Source organism: Electrona antarctica (assembly GCF_951216825.1).
Source record: "Electrona antarctica genome assembly, chromosome: 1".
NCBI classification, from domain to species: domain Eukaryota; kingdom Metazoa; phylum Chordata; class Actinopteri; order Myctophiformes; family Myctophidae; genus Electrona; species Electrona antarctica.
This window is the reverse complement of record NC_136806.1, coordinates 26312048-26337280: the sequence shown is the minus strand read 5'-3', so window position 1 is coordinate 26337280 and position 25233 is coordinate 26312048. Positions and strand designations below refer to the sequence as shown.

At 43.2% G+C, this 25233-nt stretch overlaps 2 protein-coding genes across 2 annotated transcripts in view; both read left to right on the top strand.

The window, feature by feature from the left end:
* Positions 1–22109, top strand: part of pcdh2ac (protocadherin 2 alpha c) — a 29894-nt gene extending 7785 nt beyond the window's left edge. Inside the window, exons 3-4 of the mRNA XM_079509119.1 lie at positions 5385–5470; positions 18622–22109. Of these exons, the coding sequence (XP_079365245.1) occupies positions 5385–5470; positions 18622–18929 (394 nt within the window). The 3' untranslated portion in view covers positions 18930–22109. The remainder of the gene's footprint in view (positions 1–5384; positions 5471–18621) is intronic.
* LOC306919690 (protocadherin beta-15-like) overlaps positions 1–25233 on the top strand; it is a gene marked incomplete at both ends in the record, with an annotated part of 333762 nt that overhangs the window by 143346 nt on the left and 165183 nt on the right. The window lies entirely within an intron of this gene.

The following is a 25233-nucleotide window of genomic DNA, read 5'->3' as shown; positions in this document are numbered from 1 at the left end:
AGATTGAGACATTGAGACAGGACTCTTCCAGCTTGGCCATTAGACAAATGGAGAGATGGCCCAAGGGAGGGACAGGGGATTGGTCTGGGGGTCAGCAAAGTGCGGAGAGGAGGAAGCCAGGTGGGTATTCACATCACAACAACAGAGATTACATTACCCATGAGCCACTGGGTCACTACTGGCTGTGAGATCAGTCAAGGGCCATACAAACATACAGATAGGAGCACAGTTAACAAGCAGTGCAGGTTTAACAAGTTGGAGCTAGTCGAAGGAAGACCAGACGTTGCCCCCCCCCCCCCCCCCCCCCCTACATTATATGTTTTCACAATCATTACACACACACACACACACACACACACACACACACACACACACACACACACACACACACACACACACACACACACACACACACACACACACACACACACACACACACACACACACAGTCACAGATGCCAGTCAATGATGTCATTGACTGAGTCCAATCAGTTCCTCCATTGGGAAAAACAGAAGTAGGTCATCTCTCATTGCCCCTTTCTCTCTAGCTCGCATGCACACACTACTCATGTGCACACAAACACACACATAAAGACTTGCCTACTTGCCTCGTGGCTATATCAGCATTGTGGCAAACATGAGTGCCAATGCGAGATGACAGAGTGAATGTCACTTTCGCATCTTTCAGTTAAACAACGTCTGTCTTTATAGGCATGGGTCAGCAGAGGATTGCGTGTGTAAGAGAGATAGAGAGTGTGCACACTGTGCTCATATCATTGTAATTGAGACAATGGTAGTGTGCTCATTTGTATTACTACACATGTGAGGGCTAAATTACCCCAAAAGTAGTAATATTTGAGAACAGCTGGTCTTCACAAGCTAAATGGTTGTTTCATGGATACAAAAATCACATCCGTGTGAAGTGAGTGGTGCAACTCCGTGTGGGGGTGGGGGGTGGGGTGAAGTTCGCACCCAGGGTGCCGGCCCGATTCCGGCGAGCTGCCCCACGTCCGAAACGGTTGAGAAATGACATGTCCGAAACGGTTGAGAAATGACAAAGTTACTGTGTGGGGGTCCCTCTACTCAGTCTACTGTACTGTACTGGCACACCCGAAATCACATACAGTTAATATGTGCGTGTGTGTTTGTGTGTGTGTGTTAGGTTGCGCACACACACACACACACATAGCTCCGTAAGGGAGTGGTTGCACATTGACTTGAACTTCATTTAAAATAATTGAAATTGACCAAAGTGCTGTACAGGGTGAAAGCAAAAACATCAACAGGCAGTGCAACGTACATACAACAAACAAACAAAACAAGACACAAACATTAAGTGCGGTTAAAAGCCAAATAATAATAATAATAGTGTTTTGAGGAGTGTCACAGCCCCTGTAGTTGGCCTACTAGGGCCTGTGTGTATTCCTGTAGACCTATGCATTTGGCTTCCCACAGGTTCTGAGTTGCCGATCAGGTGCATTGGGAGCACCTGGCCAGTGTTCCCAAGGTGCACTATAAATGGCTGGGCGTTGGCCACGCTCAGTCTCTCTCTCCTTCCATAGAGACACACGGGGACTACAAATTTCACGCCCCCAAATGAGACAGCGGCCCCACTTCTGGTCCGTTTCAACTGTGTACTGCAGCTGCCAATGCAATCCCTATGAGAGGCATCATGAAATTTCACTGGTTCATTACTGAGGATATAGCGATCTTTTTTGTGTTCTAATAAAGTGTCCCATATGTTTGATTTGTCCTTTTCAATGTCACATACCTGCCATCTCAATATACATCCTACAATGTACTATAATATACTCCATCAGTTTGTGAAAAGTGCTAGCATTGTAAAGTCAAAGTGGTCGCACAGTATATACGTCACGGTTGCATCCCTTGAGGTTTTCAATACCCAGATATATTTGTTGTATTTCGTTTTATATGCTATGTATTTGTTGAAAATGATCTAAACAGCTTCTTGCAAGACTATTATTAATACTCATCTGGAGAATTCACTAGGTAGTTGAAAATGTCAGGATGTCACTCTTCCATTTAGCTGGGTTATTTTCCCATGCAACTATTCAGCAAAGTTAATTATACAACAAGTTGACAGCGGTAAAACACAACGTTGGAGCTCCGTGGTAGGTAGAACATATATAGTAAGCCCGTGACATGTTCAAAATATAGACATGAATAACTAAGTCAGTCGGGATCGGGATGTATATTGAGAATTCCACTCTTCAAAGTCGGCGCTCGTAGCCTCGTAAAGGCAGTGACGTCCCTTAAAAGCGACAGGTTCTCTGTCTGCCGTCTCCCTTCTTCTCCGTTAACATTATGGGTAACTCATTCAAGTGGTAAATTAAATGTGAAATACATCCTCTATTGAGAAAACAACAATATATGTTGACAAAGACACTTCATACATTTGGAAACATATTTTTATTCAAATCAATATAGTCTTCAGTTAATTTCATATTATTTTAAAAGTAGGCTAACTACAGTTGAATTTCAATGGACTTCTATGGGCTGGCCTGCAGTATCCGTGCCAACGGACCAGAAGTGGGGACGCTGTCTCATTTGGGGGTGGTGTGAAATTTGTAGTCCCTGTGTGTCTCTATGAGAGCAGCAGCACTTGTTTGCACCATTCAACACCCCACACTACACTCACCACACATCCACTCACTTACATTACTGATCTACTGATTAACACACCCCACCTTAGTATGTTAGTATTGTTTGATTAATGTGTTTGTTTATATTGTAAATAAATATTGGTTTGTGCACTTTTAAACAGCCGTGTGTCTTCCTCCTTTGTTATGGCCCAAGAACCAGGTCATAACAAGGAGTGATTTAAAAGACTCAACAGAGTTAGCATTTTTTATATGAAAAATACGAAACATCTCAAATGCATGTGAATATGTCTGTCTGTCTGTCTGTCTCTATAATGGCACTTTGTCAGAGACTCAGCTTTGCATTCATTTTGGGATAGCTGTAGCCATGAAATGGGTGGAAAATATAGACAGATGGTAATGTGTAAAACCTGGCAGACAAGTTGGAGACATGTGGTGACAGGTAGCGGAGGAAAGGTAGATGACGAAGAGAGAATGAGACAGCTGGCATTAGGCAAAAAGCCTGTTATCAGTCCAGTGTTTGACATTAATAATTGATCAGTGCAACTCAATGACTCCAGCGCTGAGCGGTACTTAAAATGGCCACCCTCAATTCACCTCTACATGCAACTGCTGCACACACATGAATTCTGTTTTCACAACCTCATTATACACATGCGCACGCACGCACGCACGCACGCACGCACGCACGCACGCACGCACGCACGCACGCACGCACGCACGCACGCACGCACGCACGCACGCACACACACACACACACACACACACACACACACACACACACACACACACACACACAGAGACAGATATGCACACAGGGTGGGGGAGGGAAGAGATGAAAGATGAGGAGGAAGTGATGGAGCAGGGGGTAAAGGAGAAATCAGATAGAAAAGGAGCCAGGAGAGGAAGGGGACCAATCTGTGATTGTCTGACCTTGGACCACACAGACGCACACACATGCAGAGCACATGAAGCACAAAATGGTGGTTATTCTTGCCGGTATCGCTCTGATATGCCAATCCAGTTTCTGAATTTTCTCTTTCTACTAGCTGCTTTCAGTCTAAATGTTGTTGACCTGGTTCAAATTCAATAAATACCAAGAGAAAAATGGTGTCCCTGGCCTAAGCTGATTGTAGTGTGGATCTTTGCTTTATATAATGCAACAAGAGGGGCATAAGGAGATTGAGAGAGCTTGACAGGAACAGACAGTAACACACAGTGAGATGGAGTGATTTGGATGAACCAGGCCCAACAGTACTCACCTGACCTCAGTGAGACTTCAAACTTTCAGTTTTGCACTCGGGACAGTAAGTGGATAGGGGATTGAAAATGGCACAGCAGCAAATAGGGACTGAGAGCTAGAGTGCTGCTTTAAATAATAAGTTCTTTATCAGCAGATTTATGAGTTCATATTCACGCACACGCACACGCACGCACACACACACACACACACACACACACACACACACACACACACACGCGCATGTGCACACACACACGCACGCGCACACACACACACACACACACACACACACACACACACACACACACACACACACACACACACACACACACACACACACACACACACACACACACACACACACACACACACACACACACACACTCACACAGTATCAGGGTTGTATAGCTTCATGTCTACCTCTGTTTTGAAAGTCCATTCAATGTGAACATATAACTAAAAATTCTGCTCACTAATGACTTAGAATATTGACCTACATGTTTTATCTTGTTAATGGCTGTAGGCTATTCAAATTTGATTAAACCTTTCCCTGACAATCTTCCACTAGACCTGCATTTTTTTGTATTTTTTAGGAAAATACACAATTGTACAACATTTTCTATTTTAATTGTACTGTTTTGGCGTTGAAATCCCTCACATGGTGTTGGTGTGAAAATGTAAGCACTTCCATCTGTAATCCATAATCCAGAGAATGGCAGGAATATGCATGGTGGCTCACCCTAATCTCAAAGTTGGATTCCTGGGATAGTATTTGCCGCTGACCCCACCACACACATATGCGTGCATATGTATAAGGCGCATTTGATCATGGTTTAATTTAGTAATATTGTGTATTATGGGGTGGATGTCCTAAAGAGGAATGAATAGTGTCTCTGGAGGCAAATGGTCCAGTTATTTGGGACAGACCATAATACACAAATATCTGAAAACTTTGTGTCTGTCTCATTGTTAATTTACCTCTGTGTGTGTAAAACATTGTACCCAAGTGTACCTGTAAGTGTTAAAGGACAACTTTAGTTTTTTTCAACCAAGGTTCATGTTTTAGGATGTTATTAGAGAAAGTAAAAGATGAGTGTCATTTTTTTTTCATTTGCTGCTTTCTTTCGTTTTAGGGATTTTAGCTGTTTTTGACAGGGGGGCGGGGGCATTCGAGCATGGGGCTAAATATGTATTTTTTTACAATTAGTTATATGTTACTTATGTTTACTTTATGAACTTAAATGCAAATACATTGGACATAAAAAAGACAATACAATTCTAGTCATGCAGCTACTAATATAGACTGAAGTAACTAAAGTGGGTCATGTTTGTATGTTTGGAATTGTAACAGCTGAAATTAATAATATATATAAATATTCAGATATTAACCTGCAGGGCACATTAAGTGAAGGTGGGGGCCGCATGTGGCCCCCGGGCCACCAGTTGCCCATGTATGTCTTAGAATGATATTACTCAGTGTGTGACATCTGCATGCCATGCATGTGCTTCTTGTGTTCCAGCTCGGTCCACATGGAAGAGTCGGCAGTGATGCAGGGAGCCCAGGGGATGCTGGTCCAGAACTGGCCCACCGTGTCCAGCGCTGCCGGTAAGAACATTGTCTCAGCGGACTGACCTGCAGTGGTCCAGTCCAGACCATTACACTCTCACTGTGGCCCCGGCCTGTGGTGGACAAAGTACTCACAGTCAAAGTAAAGAGACTCCTGGGAAAATATCACTCAACTACAAGTGAAGGTGTCACAGTCAAATGTGTACTTGGGTTAAAGTACTGAAGTACTTGCTTTTAAAAATACTTTAAAAAGTGCACATTACGAACAACATTTTCTGTTTATCTTATCTAATAGCATATACAAACGACGCCTTGTGAGCTTGTAGATTTCACTATTTGAAATAGGGCTTATACAAAAGATGCCTTGTGAGCTTGTAGATCTCACTATTTGAAATAGGGCTTAAGTGGTTAATTCATAATGTACTTTTTATTTATCTTTGAAATGTAGTGAAGTGCAGTTCATATACTCACAAAATGTACTTAAGCACAGTACTCAAGTAAATGTACTTTGTTGCCGTCCACCACTGGCCCTGAGTACTACAGACGAAAAACAGTTTAAGTCCACACTAATTATCCATAATGTATAAATGATGGATAAGGGGTCAGGACAACGAGGCCTTTTCGTGGAGGGGTCAGAATAAAATTTGGACTTAAACTGTTTTTCGTCTGTGTCTGCAATCAGACCGACAACTTAAACATTCAGTGATGCCAAGAGACAAAAGAACAAAACTTTTACAAATATTGTCTACCAGCACAGCTGCCCCCGTAACAGAATATTTCTCTGAGGCTAATCGGAATCAGGCGAAATAATAAAGTGAGGAATACAGAGGTATCGGCTACTAGATCGCCCTGACCCTCTCTTCTCACTTCCCTGCAAGGCGTGCAGAGGAAGTGACACGTGTTACACAGGCGTAGATGGCTATCACTGCTCTCTATAACAGGAAGAGAGAGAGAGAGAGAGAGAGAGAGAGAGAGAGAGAGAGAGAGAGAGAGTGTCAGTAGTTTATTTGATTATCATCAGGATGTTTTTACAGAGGCTTAATAGCTGAATCACAGTGGGCAAACACATTACAATTACATTATGTTTCATTCACATGCCCCCTCTTTTAGTCTGTCTGTCTGTCTGTCTGTCTGTCTGTCTGTCTGTCTGTCTGTCTGTCTGTCTGTCTGTCTGTCTGTCTGTCTGTCTGTCTGTCTGTCTGTCGATCTGTCTGTCTCTGTCTGTCTCTCTCTCTCTGAATGTTAATGTACCAATCATATTTTTATTATTTTATAAAGACCCCTACCTCTGTCTAGTAATCATGGTGACTTTGATTTGACAAGCACCGTGTTGGTCTTAGTGTAGAATAGATGCATTTCTTTGTATGCCTCAAAAATCTAAAGAGTAAAATAAAGAGTAACATTTCCCTAACAGAGACAAAGGAGGAGAGATGAGTGAGACTTGAGTGGAGAGAGAGGGAAAATAATTTAGACATTCATCAGAGAGAGACAGATGGGGCCAGCACATGGGTGAGGATGACAATGCAGGGCGAATAAAGAGGTGATTTGTTGTAATTAGGGCTGTAGAGATGACCTGGCCTCGCTTCCTTTATAGACAGGAGGCGGAGGGCAGGCTGACACACACTTGTTCCTGTCTCTCCTTCTCCACTGTTGCATAGTGTGAGAACACACGCACGCACGCACGCACGCACGCACGCACGCGTGCTAAACCTCCGCTTGCTCGAGCCATTGAGTTATAATTGTACTTCCGGCAGTCTTCCGGGTTGCTTCAAAACGCCACTGAGCAACTTCTATTGAAATGAATAGCGGGGGGCGGGGCTAACGCTCCAGTTCGGTCTCTATCATTTTATTACGCTATGGCACGCACGCACGCACGCACGCACGCACGCACGCACGCACGCACGCACGCACGCACGCACGCACGTCACATACACACACACACACACACCTTCAATAATCAATTATTTTGCCTTGGTTGAAGAACGAGTGGGTGGGTTGGAATGAGAGAGAGATAGGGGTAGAGAGAGAGAGGTACACAAGATATATATCGTATAAAGACTGATAGCTGACTTATACTCAGTTACCATGCAATCTACAAGCTCACAGGGCATCATGGTGTGACACCTTGTGAGCCAAGGCACGAACCAAGTGTCGACCATTTTCCACAGATACGCTCCCCATTTCCGCATTATTGTGCCACTGTGACAGTAGGGTGCCTGCTATCTCACAGTTTACTTGCATCACCTATTCGCTGGTGTGTCCTTAGGTGTGTCTGCAATTCATTATAAGGGCGAGGTTGCCAGCGCTGGCGCTTTGGCATGGTGGGGTCAGATCAACATATGGAATGTCAGAACAGGTCAGCTCCATATATTATGGAGATCTAAGGGTGGCAGCGGGGGCAGTGTCTTGAGTGTACAGGGTTTGATGAGGGCCCAGGTAGGGCCGGACCTTAATTTTCGGGCCTGTTGAGAACTCTAGTTTTCGGCTGCAGTAATAACTTTGGGGCGGGCCCGTATAGAGTTTGAACGGACGTATCAGTCAAAAGGGAGACATCGAAGAGGAAGGACGGGTGGGGAGGATCAACATATGGAATGTCAGAACATGTCAGCTCCATATATGGAGATGTAAAGGTTTGAGGTCAGAACATGTCAGAACATGTCAGCTCCATATATGGAGATGTAAAGGTTTGAGGTCAGTTGCTGGCCGGCTCCATGCAGATCTATGGGATGATCCAGTCTTCTACATGTATGACTATCCAGGGTTTGATTAGGTCAGTGTCGTGATCTTCATATATGGCGACGGCCATATATGGTGGCGTGATGTGTCACGAGGCGTGATGTGTCACGAGGCGTGACCATATATGGAGGCGTAATGTCATGAGGCGTGAGTCGTGACCATATATTGAGGCTAACCAACCGACCGACTGATGGGAGATGCTGGTTTTCATAGTAAACTGTGACCTTCGGTCGCAATTATATTTTATAATGTAATTTAAATGGGATATTTTTTTATTGTATATAATATAATACAATTAATTCATTAACTTATGTGATAACGCCAGGAAAATTGGGTTCGATTCAATCATGTAAACCAGCCAAACCATCCAACCAAACTTTTTAGCTCATGGTAAAAAGAGAGATTAGAGGTTTACCTGGGATCCAAACGAGTGAAACTAGCAGATCTACAAGTTCACAATGCAAAAGGCACCGGATGTATATGTTCATATAATGGACAGAAGCCTAATATTTTTGACATTAGTGTGGCCAGCAATTTCTCCCCAACCCAAATCATTCATCCATGTCATGACAATTGCATTTTGTTCGGAAGTAATAATTAAATGGTCCATGAACAAGAATGATTAAGTTGTATTAATGTAGTAGATCAAAGTCCTTTTCAGAGAATGTCAGAAAGTTTATACACCAAGCTTAAATGTACCTTCAGTCAGTGTGTCAAAGACACTGCTCCACTCCTTTGGTGTGGTAACTCATATCAATGTACCTTCACTCAGTCAGTGTGTCAAAGACACTGCTCCACTCCTTTGGTGTGGTAACTCATATCCTATAACCACTGTTCAGGTTAAGGGTTTTCTGTGGTGTGTTTTGCTATTTTTGATTGCCAGGGACATTTTGTCGAGGGTCAATGTTCAATACATTCTGTCCAACCACTCAATCAGGCATCTCTGTGCATAACCACAGACATGCTTGATTGATTGATTGAAGTATTTATTAACATATTGTAGAATTACAGTACATTTCAAGCACAACTCAATACAAAACTGTTAACTGTGGACGACATCATAAAGCATTACACTTGTTTACAATAGGGTCCACCATGTTCAATTCATCATAACATTTAGAGACGTATACACTTCTAGCCAAAAACAGGAAATCATCATGGAGGAGGTAAAAAGGGGAAGAAAACATATACAGTGAGGGTAAAAAGGTGTGGGATTCAGATTTTAGGGGGGCCAGTTTCGAATTGCAGCCGTCCGTAGGTGCCCTTTGAGAGCGGTTTTGAAGGAGTCAAGGTATTTGCATGTCTTAATGACCATTGGTAGGGCGTTCCACATTTTGGAGGCATAGGAACGAAATTAATTTAGTCTCTTGTTTGTGCCAAATCTGGGTTGCACATGGTTTGTTGAACTCCCTCTCGTGTTGTGGGTGTGGACATTAAGGAAGTATTTAGACAGGTACATGGTTATCTTGGTGGTGTATCGAATCTTGTGGACCAGACCCATTGCAAGATGCTGTACTCTGTCGTCAACCCTAAGCCATTCCAGCCTGTCAAAGTGGGCAGCTAGGGGACAAGTTATTCCGATGTAACTAATATACTACTTGTAGTGTTGTGTATTGCCGCAAGCTCGCTTCTGTTGCTAACTCTCCAGAAGTCACGAGATAACACAAGGCAACAAACAACACACAGAGACAGGCATAACGGCACCGCCGTGGGGAAGCTTAGAAATAATTGTCAATAAACTGTAATCAGAGAAAATGGGGTGTTGGAAAGAAGGAGGGGGAACAGATTGAAAGAGAGAGTGAAGAGCTCAGGCACAAAACGTGTGGCTGGTAGCCTATAAAAAGAAGGGAAATAAATCACACCTATGTGAAGTGAGGGGCACTCTTATTTTATATCATGATGTAAAATAGACTATAGAATATGTCTATTTGCTCAGACACTATGACCTAAAATTCTCCATTCATTGTCGATGGTTTGTGTAGGACAAAGTTTGTTCACACACACCAAAAGCTGGATATAGGACGGGCTAGCGCCCGTCAATAACAACTAAAATACCTCAACGACTACATGATGAAAATGTCTGTTTTCTCATGCATGAGGATCATAAGATTGAATTCATATTTTTAATGATTTATATATTTCTCAGCCTTTTCCACTCAATTCCTCTAACCAGATTCTATAAACTTCATGTCCCTGGGCTGTTTTGCCCTTAAGCAAATTAGGTTTTCACCATCACACATCTATAGGCAACTAACTCCAATTTAAGCAGCAGCTTAGTTTTTTTACTCATGACTCAGCAGGATAAGAATAGAACCCCCTGCTAATTTATGCATCGTGGAAAATTGCTAATTAGCTGGCTCAACTTTTCATTGGACCAAGAATGACTTTGACAAAGTACTTGAGAGGAATGTGAAAAGGCACTTACTTCTGTAATTGTTTTAGCAGAGGACAAAGTATGTTATTTTCCAAAGATGAAATTAATCTATTTATTGATTCAGTGTGGCCAGTCACATAATTGAATGTGTCATAGCCTGTGCTATTTATAACTGCAGCTTGTTTGTTAGGTGGGTCATTCACCTCATGGTGGGAACAGAAGTATTGATGGTTTCAAACTGACAATAGTAACATGTTAAAGTTTCAACCCTTGTTGATCAGCTCCATGTTCATGGTTTGTATTATGTTTAGAACACTGTAACAACATTTCAGGTTGGGAACTACTTGTACCTAGAGCCTCCTAATTGGTATACACATAGAATACATCAAGACGATTCAATGTTCAATCAAAAAACTATTATTGTGAGATGAAAACTATACTGGGAGAAATGTTGTGGGAGTCTCTCTCCCTGGGAGCCATTGCACTAAACTGCTAAATGATAGTCGATAGTCAACCCTTATAATACTATAGATAATAATATACAACCAACAGCTGACCGGATGTGTCAGGAGAGTGTTGGTGTTTATATTGTATACAGAGAGAGAGTGCGTTTCTGGGATTTGGGTTTGTCAACAGCCTAGCTCGTTCCATCCTGAATGTTATATACAGGGTGCTTTGGTGTCTATTTTTTCCCTGGATGTGACACAAGGCGCCACAGCTGACAACGCCCCTGTTCCTTCTCCTGAGGTTAACGGCGTGTGTGTTGGTGTCACAGTAGTGTGTCTGCGTGCGTGTGTGTCTATTTTTGTGTGTGGACCTTTCTGTTATTTAATTGTGTGTACGTGCAACGTGCGCTTTGCATGTGTTTGTTTGCATGTGCGTGAGATTGTATGTGTTTTGACTGCCTGCTTTGTGTAGCGTACTAGCGTTCCTGGTGTGACAGATGGAGAGGGGCCACGCCCAGATTAACAGACTCACATTAATGAAATCAGCGTTCTACATGCTGTCTAACTCTTCCCCCTTTGCCCCCTCCCCTCTCTCCCCCACACTCCTCCCCTCTCTGTAGCTCCCTCCATTTCATGACTGTCTCAAAACCAGTGGCACATTGGGGTTCAGAGAGAGAGGGAGGGAGGGCTTTGCACAATTGGAACTATCCCCTGCAGACAGACAGGGAGAGATGCGTGTGAGAGAACAACAGAGAGACACCCTGGCAAAAGTGGGGACGAGAGAGAGAGAGAGAGAGAGATAGGCACATGATGTACAGAAGAGATGGAAGTTGGCTGCAGGGGACCAAAGTGTCAATGAGTTAAGAAAAGTGATGGACAGAGGCAGAGAGTGAAAGGGAAAGGGCAAACCAGAGAGGGAGGGAGGGCTGTATGAGGCTGCTGTTGCCAGGGAAGAGAGGCTGAATCGGGAGAGGGATAGGAAGAGGGAGAGAGTTTGCAGCTATACTCTCCATCAGCACCAATGCTGTCACCGTGACTCCTGTGTCCGACCGCTTCACTGGAGGATTTAGTTTCCACAGCAACCATTCATGGCAACAAAGATTAGCGAGATGTAGGGAGGCAAAAAAAAACAAGGACAAAAAAACAGAGAGAGGGATAAACATAGTGGGAGGGAGGAGAGGGCAAACACTGGGAAATCAGCTGATGACGGAGGAAAGTGATGAAGCATTAAAAACAGAGTGGAGGAAAGAGTGAGATGGTTCAAGGCTAGGGATGCATGTGTCTGTGGTGTGGTGTGTGTGTGTGTGGTGGGGGGGGGGGGGGGGGGGGGAGGAGGATAGGTGATGGTCAGAGGGACAGAGGGAAGGTGGAGCAAAGAGAGGATGCGAGGAGCCTGACCTACATACTTTGACGCTGTACTGCAGACTGGTAGGTTTTAGTGCAGGTCTTTCTGCACCACTGCTTGGTGTTATCACATACAGTCACACACAACGTGGACACACATATCAATAGAGACAGCATCTTGCAACAGGAGAGAGAGAGAGTGTGTGTGTGTGTGTGTGTGTGTGTGTGTGTGTGTGTGTGTGTGTGTGTGTGTGTGTGTGTGTGTGTGCGTGTGCGTGTGCGTGTGCGTGTGCGTGCGTGCGTTTTGGGGGAGTGGTCCGCACCCCCCAAAACACGCTAAGACAGGACACCCACTTGTCCAGTGGAGATATTGTTCTTGTTCCTACCACAGGGACAGGGTCTACATGTCTCAAGGGAATAGCAGGGAGACCACCTCCCTACCACTGCAGATGTAGATGTACTTGTTTTTGTACCTTCTTTACTCTGCCTACGAATTTTCCGTGGGATTAGGCTCAATCCACAAGACTAGAGATTGTGGTGCATGGGAGAATTGTTAGGAAAGTCCTCAAAATGCAAGCAAGTCTGACATACTTTTGGGCTGTATTCTGAGGCAAGGTAGATCTAAGGAGATCTGTGACACATTGCTAACTCAAGGTAGAACTTTCTAGAAGCTGTCAGGGACTTTTTGCTTTCTGTTTCTGAGCCCCTTCCAATCCTTTTCTACTTACTCATGCATTTCAAACATTTGCTTTCATTTATTGTGTTGTTTTGTTTTTTCCATTTCCCCCCCTGTATTATATTCAGATCCAACTCTCGATCTTTCAGGTCTTCAAAACCTTCATTTTTCAATCTCTTCATCTATCACTTTTACTTGTTCAATCTCCATCTCTATTTCACCTCTCACCACTTTGGCTTTCTCTCTCTTTTCTCTCTCTGTCTCTTGTTTCTGTTCTGTGGAGAATTAATCTGATTTAATGCTCTGTTGTTTAGTCATGTCATTATTAAGGACTTTGATATAATAGCATACTGTATAGACATTCAAACACACATACAGAGGTCCGTACAGGCACTCACACCCCACGTAGACTTGGCAGTGTTTTTGTATTGCAAGGCTGTTAAGGACATTCTCTTGGCATAGCTTATCTCCACCATCTGTCGATTCCTCTGGGATCATGCGCCACAGTTTGCAACCTGGTATGAAACACAACATTATAATATATTTGTGTAGTAGCCCACACTTCACAATTGCTGTTAAAGAGATACAGCCAGCCAGTATGGTTTTAATTCCGGCATTACTTTTCCTCTGATTTACTGCTACCGGTTTGAGAAATGTATGGTAATTCATGCAGTGATGCACACACATTCTCCTATCACTACCCAGGCGAAGGGATGAAAACAGACAGATGAATAAGAATAGGTTTTGCGTAGATGGCAACATCGCGCCATGTTTCAACCAGAAAGCGAACAGTAGCACACACGCACGCACACACACACACACACACACACACACACACACACACACACACACACACACACACACACACACACACACACACACACACACACACACACACACACACACACACACCGACAGAGAGCAACACACAAGGGGCGCAGGTGTTCTCTCAAATAAGGGCGTGGTCCCATGCTGAGGGTGATCTATCATAACAAACCCACCCATCCTCCAGCACTGCAGTGCCCCCCCCCCCCCCCCCAAAAAAAAGAAAATAATACAGAATAGTTACTGAAACCTTGTATCTCCATCTTTCTTTCTTTCTTTCTTTCTTTCTTTCTTTCTTTCTTTCTTACTTTCCATAGATAGCTCAAAGTCATTGAAATAATTTGTCTGAAATAAACATTTGTCTGAAATAATTGAAATAAGCTTGTTATTAAGTCTCATAATTCTATTAGATCGATTGGAACCATTTATTTATTTTCTTTTTTTTCATTTCATGAAAACGTTTGGACATGCAAGGTTTTTGACCAACAGTGATAATATCTGCACCTTCACCATTTTGTATGTTAATGCTTTTTATTTTCTTTTTTTTACATTCCTCCCTCCCTCCTTTCTTACCTGTTGGTGGTGAGGATCGTGTTTCATATCTGCATCCTTGCACTTCCTCGCCCCTCTTCCTCCTCCCCTCCTCATCCTCTCCTTTCCGAATCGTTATGTAACGCTGCACTGCACTCCACTGCGCTGCGCTTCTGCCCATGCGGCTGGCCAATGGTAGGACGAGACGATGGAATGAAATGAAAGTGGACGTGGCAAAATGGAGCTTGGGTGATTTAAAGTGGCTGTGAAAAAATTCCGTGCAGAGGGAAGGGAAGACACAGCACACATAGCAACACAGATAGGTGAAACTTGGGGACAGATACAGAGATATTCACAGCATCTGTATGTTCTGTGTGATTGTGGATTACAATGTTACTGTTAAACATGTTGACAATATATACAGAGCGAGAGGATGAGACTCAATGCAGATAGTGTTCTGTTGGTATACAGAGAGAGAGGATGGAAAGACAGGCTAGGGGATTTGGCCATCACTTGAACTATTCACTGTCGCCTGTAATGTTCCCATTAGTGATCGCTGATGGACAAGCTGTGTAACTACACATTGCATTAATGTTACCATAAACACTGATGTGCGTAATTAAGGCTCTATCAATAACTGGGAGGGATGGGTGTTGGCTTGCTGGGGTTTCACGCTAGATTAGATGAAAGGTCAGGGAAAGAGAGAGAGAGAGGGGGGGGGGGGTGTTATGTGAGAGAGAAATGAAGAGAGGGAGTGAGGGAGATTTTTTTCCCTCTGCAACAGCCATCGTCAAATCAGATAGAAGCATCGACTGTGCGGGGATCAGTGTTGGGTGAGACGTGTACCTCTGTTACCATCGTGAAGGAACAGAGAGGCAGAGAGCGAGGAGAGAGAAAATAGGTGGATGAAGGGGGAAAAGAATGAAAGCAGGCCCACAGCACGAAGACATATCCATCAATTGGACTATTGAAACATCCACAGAGTCTGTGACAAATTTGCAACTCATGCACATACCAAAGGTTAACACCATTTTGTTGGTAGTAAACCACCATGAACATGTTATGGGTTGTTGGAAACATAAGAAACAGCATTGAGTCAGGAAATGGCTACCTTTTCAGGTTCATTCTGATATAGCCAGATCCAGTAATGTCTGCTTATATCTTCTATTTTTTTTTAACCTATGAAATACACCTGCAATGTCTCTGACACTATCTGTCTGTATGAGAGGGTTGTATACCTATCCGGATCAGTCTGTCTGCTCCCAACATGACTCATCACTCTCAGTGGTCCGGTTTTGTTTATGCCGGCAGGTTTGCTTGGCAGTTCTTCCAAGGACAATAGTAGCTGTGTAAATCAAATGTCAATGTTCTTGTTACGTCCTGGTGTGCATGGTAAGGACCTCAGTGCAGCACAGCACAGCAAGGCAGGTAGTGATACAAATCACAAGATTAGTGTGTTTTAATGCAGGGGACCCAGGAAACACATGCACAGCTCTCAAACAGAAACATTGAGACAATCTGACTGGGGAACACAACGAATATACACTTGGGGGGTAATTACAAATGAGATGCAGCTGGGCCAGTCAGGAACGTAGAACTAAGAAAAGTAGAACATGAACATGGATATACTGTAACAGTCAATGAGACATCAATACCATGCACTCTATTCGTGTATGTAAACTTCTCATTTGTATTGTTGTTGTTGATATAACTATTGTTTATATTACTATTTATTTATTTATTTATTTATGTGTTACCTTCAGCCTTAACCCTTAATTTTCTGTTGACATTGTAATACTGTTCAGGAATCAGATGAGGATGCTATTTTTGAGTGGTTGTTTTTCACCACCTGTGCGCAACCTAACGCACACACAAACACACACGCACATATTAACTGTATATATGATGCTTTCGGGTGTGCCAGTACAGTACAGTGACAGTACAGTACAGGGTATACAGTAGAGGGACCGCTGCACGGTAACTCTGTGTCATTTCTCAACCATTTCGGACGCGGGGCGGCTCGCCGGAAACGGGCCGGCACCCTGGGTGCGTTCCTGTGGGTCCTTAACCCCCCCCCCACCCCCGGAAACCCCCACACAGAGTTGCACCACACACTTCACACGGGTGTGATTTTTTTGTTTCTTTCTCTAGAGAAGGAAGACTCTTTCAGTGTGCCTGAAGCTGACTCTTGTGTCTGTGTCTGGATGAGGAGAAAGTGGTGTCTGGCTCTAGCATCCCTGCTCTGTCCTGTCCTCATCTCCCCTTGTCTCCAGTCTAATTTTTCACTTTTTCAACTAGTTCAGCACATGCAGCAACAATGAGAGAGAAGCTTATGGAAGAATGAGACATTAACCACTTAAGCCATATAGCAGTGTCACACAAAATAGCCTCGGCTTGTGATTCTCTGTGAGACGGGGGAAGGGATTGTTTGTTTTTCACATGATAAACGATCCCGTCCACCATGACCCACGCTGTCACTACACTGTCCTTGTTAAGGTAACAAAATCGCTCCTCTCCCCCAACCATACCAGGGACAATTACATAGAAAACAGTACATTCAACTCAACAAGAGCTGCAACACGAGGATAATTCATACTGAAGAGTGGATATATCTAACCACTTTTAAGCAGGAGTCACAATTTGGGCATGTCATTATAGGTGAAAATAGTCCTAGCATGTCAACATATTGTCTCAACCACATATAATCCAGCATCCACATTCCACTGTGAGCTTGTAGATATGCTATTGGCAAAGAGATTTGGTATAGAGGGGGAAAAGAGCTCCAAGTAAGACATCCCATGTGAAGTGTGTCCCATCCCAAATCCCATGTGGTGCCTTTTTAGTATGGTGATGATGTCGGTAACCACATAGTAACCATGCTGCTACCGACTAATCATTAGTCGGTCCATTGGTCACTAATGGACACCCAAACACATACGTGTTTGAGCGGTTAGCACCGCTCAAAAAGAGACAAATAAAAGGGATGTGTGAGGAAAGTATTGTGTGGGTTAATTTTGCACCACCTATAGCTGAATAACGCAGAGTCACAAAGTGTTGGATTTGTGACCGTGCTCCTCTGGTTGAGTACATCTGCTAATGAGCAGTTGTAGTGGGCATGCTCCCACCCCTTTAATGGCCTTATTTATTTGTGCAGAGAAGAGGTCTCTCTCCTTCTGTGCCAAGTGTTGCTCTGCTGCAGTAAGTCATGGGTTACAGAGAGACTTGAAGAGTGACTGGTGGTAGCGAAGAGACACAGTTTCACACCTGCCTGCTAACTATCTGTAGGCTATTCATCTGCTCAGATGGGGGATGGGGCAGTCAGTTACATTGTAAGGCAGTTCACTTCAGTGACGACCCGCCCCCATCCACGCACGCACGCACGCACACACACACACACACACACACACACACACACACACACACACACACACACACACACACACACACACACACACACACACACACACACACAAATAGCCAAACAAGCGCACAGCTCACATAATGGTGTTGGTATCTGCATTTACCTTCTTATGCTTTAGCACGGTTCTGGTCAAAGTTAATCCCAATGTCATCTTTCCAAACATGCACTCAGTCAGTGGGTAAATGACACATTTAACTTTCCATTAAAATGCCACTGCTTCACTCCCTGACCTTTCCTTTCCTGTCTGCAAGGTGGAGGGTTTGATATGTTTAGCCATGGCCAGGCGGGTGCCTTTTGATTGCTTTCTACATAACAGACAGCGGGGTGAAACCTCCCATTTGTACTGTGTCATGCTCACACAGAATATCTGCGAGTAGGGGCCGATTCATGATATCCATGATATAACAGTGGATGCCAAGGAGGAAAACTTTGAGAACTCTTCGTTACACACTGAAGTATGCTGCCATTGAATGTCATGTGGTCACAGATAGCTTTTCAAATCTCATGTAGAAAATGTTAATGGCAACATGAACATGAGTTTGATACTAGAAAATACCTATCGGCCTGGTAAAGCATCCCCATGAGGCACATTTGAAACAAAGACAGACAGGGGAAAAACATAATCTAAACCTCCCAACCTGTTGGCCTTGCAGAGACAATTACATCTTAAATATGTGGTGCGTATTTATGATGTAATAACCAATTTTAATAATTCTGGCTTTTGTGTGTGACGTCATGTGGCAGCCAAGTCTATGTTTGTCTTATTCATCCCCACCCCATGACGTACAAAAGCAAACAACACGAGTGTGATCATCTTTCTCTTTCTGTTCCCTTCAGATGGTGAGGGGGGAGAAGTGTCCCCCCCAATGGGAGCTGGCGTTGACAGCAACAGCTGGCACTTCCGCTACGGAGGCCCTGGTGGCCCTGGTGCACCTCCCCAGCACCTGAAGCCCGGTGACGTTCCCCCAGAAGCCTTCATCATTCCCGGCTCGCCAGCCATTATCTCCATTCGACAGAACCAGGACCAGGACGACAAGAGTGACTTCATCACATTTGGCAAGAAAGAGGAGGCCAAGAAGAAGAAGAAGAAGAAGAAGGAGAAGAAAGATAAGAAGGATAAAGGCAAAGATGATGGCGATGAGTAGAGTAGAAGGAATAGAAAGAGAATGGAATATGGAAGGGGCATTGCTAATACAGAGGTACCAACCAACGTCCACAGAGGGTGAAAAGAAACAGTGTTGCAGTATTATCCAGAATTACATTATCACACAATCTAACCGTTAATAACGTCAAACTCCCTCTGTGAAAATCTGGCCCTACCAAGATTCCTTTTCACCTGCAATCCCTTAATAAGGTAAATTGTTAATATCGCCTTGAAGAAAAAAATACACTAGATTTCTCTCCACGCCCCCTTGTGCCTATACTCCCAGAGCTGATGTGTGGCCTCGCCCCTTTTGAATCAGGAGGGGTCACAAATCCCCCCCACCCTCTGTTTTCAACCTTTCACCCACTTGGCATGTTGGCACCTCTGTTTTACCCCACTCCCCAGCTATAATGTGTAAACCACTCTCTCTGAGAGAAAACTACAACCTTGTACTACAACAACAACAACAATAACAAACAACAAAATGCTCTGTGCCAGCCAAGGAAAAAGATTTAAAAGGAAATGAGAAGAAAACAAAATGAAAAAAAGAAAGTAATCAGAAGAAATACAAACAAGTTTGAGTAACATGTATGTTATTTGGAGCTGGACACACTTTACTTGTAAATAGCACAGGAGAGAGTTGCTGAAGCTAAGGCTAACATGACACTGCTGCAGCTTCCTTTGGTGTTAACCGTCAGTGTTTCCTAAGATGGCAACAAAATCTCACACACACACACACACACACACACACACACACACACACACACACACACACACACACACACACACACACACACACACACACACACACACACACACACACACACACACACACACACACACACACACACGCCTATATACAGATGCAAATACACAGACTCATAATGACGAAGTGGACACTGAAAGCACTCGAGACCTGGAGAGAGATGAAAAAAGAATGGAGCCAAAAACAACCAACATCAAAGAAATGTGCATTAAAATAGACACACTGCAAGCTTTCTGCCCAGCACAGTCTCCTATAGACGGCACACATGTGTGCATCAACTCTCTCAGGTTGGAAGCAGTCACTCCCTGCCTGCTCACTGCTTTCTTAAGGGACACAGAGAGCTACATCTCTTGCTAGAAACCCAACCGCCTAATGCAGAGAGCCAAGGAAAGATGGAGAGAGAACATACCTGAAATTCTCCTGGGAAACCACAGAGTGGAGAGTTACCAGCTGAGCTGGCCAGTGGCTAAGTCCTTTGTCACTGGTCTAGGATGAATCCTTGTAGAACACCAAGAAGGTCTCGCGCTTTTGATAATATCTTCTCTTCTGTCCCTGCTACTCAGCAAAAGTCTAACGCTTTCTGCTCTGAATGTTTGGTAGCAACTCATCCTTACCTGATTCCCTGATTTTACCACTACTCTCCTTCCCCCTACTTGCCCCAAGCTACCACAAGCCACCCACTTCCATTCCATGACCCAACTGCCCTGCAAATCCATCCCGTATCATACCCCACTGACTGCCTCTTTATGTGATGATAAGAATTTGAGAACATGATCTCATTTTGTGCATTTGTACTCAGAGAAGAGGCACAATTTACAACACTCTTGCATTTCTTATTTTTCTATGTATCTCTTTTGATTTTAAAGCTTTAACATCAGTGGTTCTGCTTGTCATGCCCACTAACCCTTTGCCCCTCAGTCTTTACCATAGACTTCCCCACTCTTGCCCGCGCCCAACCCCCACCCAACCCCCCTGCTCTGATCTCCTTCTCAGGAAGGGTCCTGGGAATGGCCGAATCTGAACATTGTGGTGTGCTGGCAACAGCATGGAGTAATGTGGACAAGGCCTGGGGAAGACCAGTCGGGGGTCAACTCTGTTAACTCCTGTCAGACGTCTCTCTAAGTGCAAAACGGTTCAGTGCTTTTAAATTGTGAATATGATGTTCATTTCCTGTTTGTAGTCACTGATGAGAGGGGACCAGGTGGGATGGGGTGGATTACAGGAGGGGTAGAGGCCTCGGGTAAAACAGGCCGATAGGTGCCGTGGGCTGGCCCTCCCCTTCCATGTACGAGAGAATAAAGTTGTCCATGAAATTGGTTGCTTAGGTCTTAGGATTGTTGAGTCAAAAGAGGTGAGTCGCATATTGGCTTCTATGTACGCTGTAAATGTAGCGTAGACTTGCTTTTCATTGATTGTCTCTATATTAGTAAATTAAACCTGCTGAAAATATATGGGCATCTCGGAATTCCCATCCTTACAGCTCTATCCCACCAATCCTCTCTCAGGAGGTTTTGTAAAGAGGCGGAGACACGCCTCTGCCCTGCTTCTATTGGTCCCTCTCCCCTGCCTGTAACTTGTTGCCACGTCCCCAAAGTTTTGCGGCTCAGTATGACGTCACTCCACTAAGTGGCTGCTGCATGTACTGCTCAAACAGAAACACATACTATATAGAGAAATATATATATAAATAGATAGATGGCTATGATTTTATTCTTTTGTATTATAATTTTACTTCATGACTCGCACAGGAGATATTTGTATGTACTACTGTCTCTGCCAAGCATCTTCTACCTATTGCCACCCTTCACACTCCACAGACGGTGGTGTTGTATGGCGTTAACCTAACCTCTTTAGATATTTGTAAATGCTAGTGTGATAACCTTGAACGCAGCTCTGTTCTGATTTTCTGTTTCTCCCCCCTCCCCAAATATGATTTATGTTTTTGAGAATAAGCAAAGGAAAAAGAAAAAAAAAAACACTTCCTGTGTCTGGCTTTGACATGATCTAACTAACACTGTAATATTGTAACTGAAATATGTATGATCCTATGATGAGTTATCTGTTTCCTTTCACAAAAAGAAGAAAATGACTGAAAAAAAGTTTCCATTGTAAAAAACAAAAAAAGAATAAAAAAAAGGTATATGTAGTGTATGCTTGTGTTTAGTGAGAGTCCATGCTGTCATTATTCCCAATGTATGGTGGTTACCTATGGTGGTGATGTGCTGTCCTAAATGGACATCACAGATCTGTTGTAAAACCTTTTTTCTTTTTGGACACCTGCTCATCAACTGTGACGGTGAAGTAGTGAATTTCATTTATTTTTCAGCTTTCTTTTTTATTTTACCTAAATGGATACAGTGGTAATGTGTTTTGTTTATAAATCACAAAATAAAGTTTTCTTTCTTAAAAATGAGATTAAGCTTGTCACCTTGGATGCTTGTTTGGGGGGTAATCTAATGTTAATTTAGAAATATTTACTGTAGTCTTTATAAGACCAGACTTCACAAATAATTACATCTTTCTTTTCTACATAATCTTTCGTTCTCTTTCCGAATTGTAAATTTGATGCATTTTATTAAAAATAGCCTGATAGTACAAATAATATGAGGAAGAAAAAAGGGCATTTTGAAGGTTAATTTGTTTAGTCTGAGAGAGTGAGTGGAGCAGGTAATTTATACATACATGAACCCCAGTTTCCAGATTCTGGGACAAACAAAAGTAGCAGTTATATAAGCTTTTGCAATGTGTTGTGAGCTTGTGGCTATTTTCAGTGAAGAGGTTTTGTGAGGGGAAAAAAGGAGTGGTTAAATGTGTTATATGAATGTCAGTTGAGACGTTTGAATTGCAAAACTTTAATTTGTGTTCAGTATACGTATATGTTTATTTTCTATCTACAATAGGGGCTGAGAGGGAGACCAAAAAAGGATGGATGACAAAGAGATGTTCGAAAAGATTGAGAAACAGTCAATCTGGCTCTATAGAAACATATCCCTCTTCAGATTGGTGAGAGGGTGACAGATATATCTTCTGGCTGTAGGCTGTCTAGTTCTATGCACCCATCCGACTGCAGACTCTGCCACAAACAGGCAGTCAGAAATGCTCAGCCTCAGGGACGAGAAGACTGGCTGAGTGTCCTGTCTCACATTGATCTTTCTCTCTTCTTCGACTAAAGCCATGGTCACAGATGGTTGAGAGAGTCCCCAGTGAGTGGAGGCTTTTAGACCCAACGTTTACTTAATTTGATAGAGTGGTTGAGTGAATTGATTCTGCCCCTGTGGGTAAGTTGTTTTGCTGAAAAATAAATGTCATAGGAGAGACATCGATCATGCTGGCCTAGATATACTGCAAAGCCATCATTCATCTAAATTTGAATCACGTCACCACATAAATCATGACTGTCGGGCAGAAACCTTGTATATATCTTCATGCATATTTAATATTTTTCATAAATAAATGCCCTATGTTATGACTGTCACAAAAATACAACTATACAATTCACATAATGCTGCAGCACTGCGTCACAAACACAACATATTAGCTGAATAGTGCAAAAGTATCATGTCCACGTTGTGGTAAATGTCCGAAAGCCAAATGACTAACTGCCGAAAGTGTTGCTTTCTATTGTATTAATTGCTATAGTCTAGCCTAAGAGAACATGGGTTATTCATAGCATAGTGTTTAATAAAGAATTATTATGGCCCTCTGAACTTCATTCTGTGTCTTCACGCCCCTATTCTCTTATGCATCTCATTCAACCCTTTGAAATAGGTAATTTGTCTGTCTGACTTTCATCTCACATCCCAGAGAGGTGAAACAGCGGTGCAGAAGAGTTCAAAAGTTCACATGGTAATAATGTTTGCCATGATGATGCCCCATCTCACCCGTCTACCTCTCTCCTTTTCTTTGTAGGAGACAGACAAAAATGTTTCTATGGTTACAAAGAGACAGGTCACCTTGGTAACAGCCTCCTGATACACTCACTGAACTGAAGTTGAGGATGGAAACAATGGGGTACATTGTGTGTGTGTGTGTGTGTGCGTGCGTGCGTGCGTGTGTGTGTGTGTGTGTGTGTGTGTGTGTGTGTGTGTGTGTGTGTGTGTGTGTGTGTGTGTGTGTGTGTGTGTGTGTGTGTGTGTGTGTGTGTGTGTGTGTGTGTGTGTGTGTGTGTGTGTGTGTGTGTGTGTGTGTGTGTGTGTGTGTGTGTGTGTGAGAAAAAGAGCCCTATAACAACACCCAAAGTGTTTAACATAAACCAACTAACACCCACACATCCTCATTTGCATGGGAACGGTTGCACTCTCCCAAGAGCATTTTTAACGAGAAAAGGTTCTGGCCCCAGTAATGTTCTGCATTTTTGTCTCACTTTGCTGCCTTCAGTAATATAAACAAATACAAAGAGAAAGTGTATAGCCTGTAGCATTTCTTCTGTGCAGAAGTATGTGATTCCCCAGCTAATTAATCTGAATATGGATACAGTAAATACTGCATGTGGCAGAGTTTACAGACCCAGAGTTCCACAAGCAGAACTGTGTGTGTGGGGCCATTGCTCTGGTTGGTGTTTCTGGTCACTTTTTATCCATCATTATTTTAGGCATGGCACGAACCAAATTTTTCAATAATGTTAATGATTCTTCCTCCAGATGAATTGAATCCAGCATTTACTCCAGATGCAATCATTGTAACGCCCAAACCACTCCTATGCATAATGTAAGGGGTAATGGAGGTGTTTTAGGGACTGGCACAAGATCTCACATTCCTCCATTTCACGGGGCCACACCTCTCACACAATACTAAATCCCCAAATTAAGGAAAAAGGGCCCCTGCGACAAGATGGAGCCCACTGTATATAGTCAGAGAAAGCAAAAATGTGAGCTAATGACAAAAGTGTGTAAACACAAACATTGAAGACAAAAGTGACGACACAAATTGTGATTGGCCAGAATGTGATGATGTATGATGATGATATCAGATATCAGCTTCAGATTAATTTCGAAAAAAGAATGGGTTGAGGGGTTTATTCGAAGCTTGTTTGCCATATGAAGTCACCCATGCAGTTGTTCAGCTGCAGTGACTCAGCAAAATTAACTGCAGAAGGCAAACAGGGTGACTTGGAGACAGAGAGGACGAAGTCAGTTCAATTAATGTGCATGATAAATCGCGCCTGTGGCAACAGTAGCAACAGCCGTCAGTGGAGAGAAATTGAGTTGTGTGAGAGAGTGCATGGAAAGCTAATGAAAGATGAGGAGACAGACTGAGACAGGATGCAAATGGTTGTATGATTTGTGTCAGACTCCCTCAACAAATGTCATTGCCATTTCAAACCTTGCACCCCTGGGCCATTATAGGTTAGCAGAAGTGCATCATGTACAAGCTCTAAATCTTTCAAAGATTATTGAACATCATTTAAAACAAGGCTAGGTTAGTTAATAAACCTTTTGGGTCAAATATGGGGGGGAAACATAATACGTATACATATTCGATATAGATCTGTATGCCATAAAAGACTGGACCACACATCGACACATTGTTCACCTTTTCA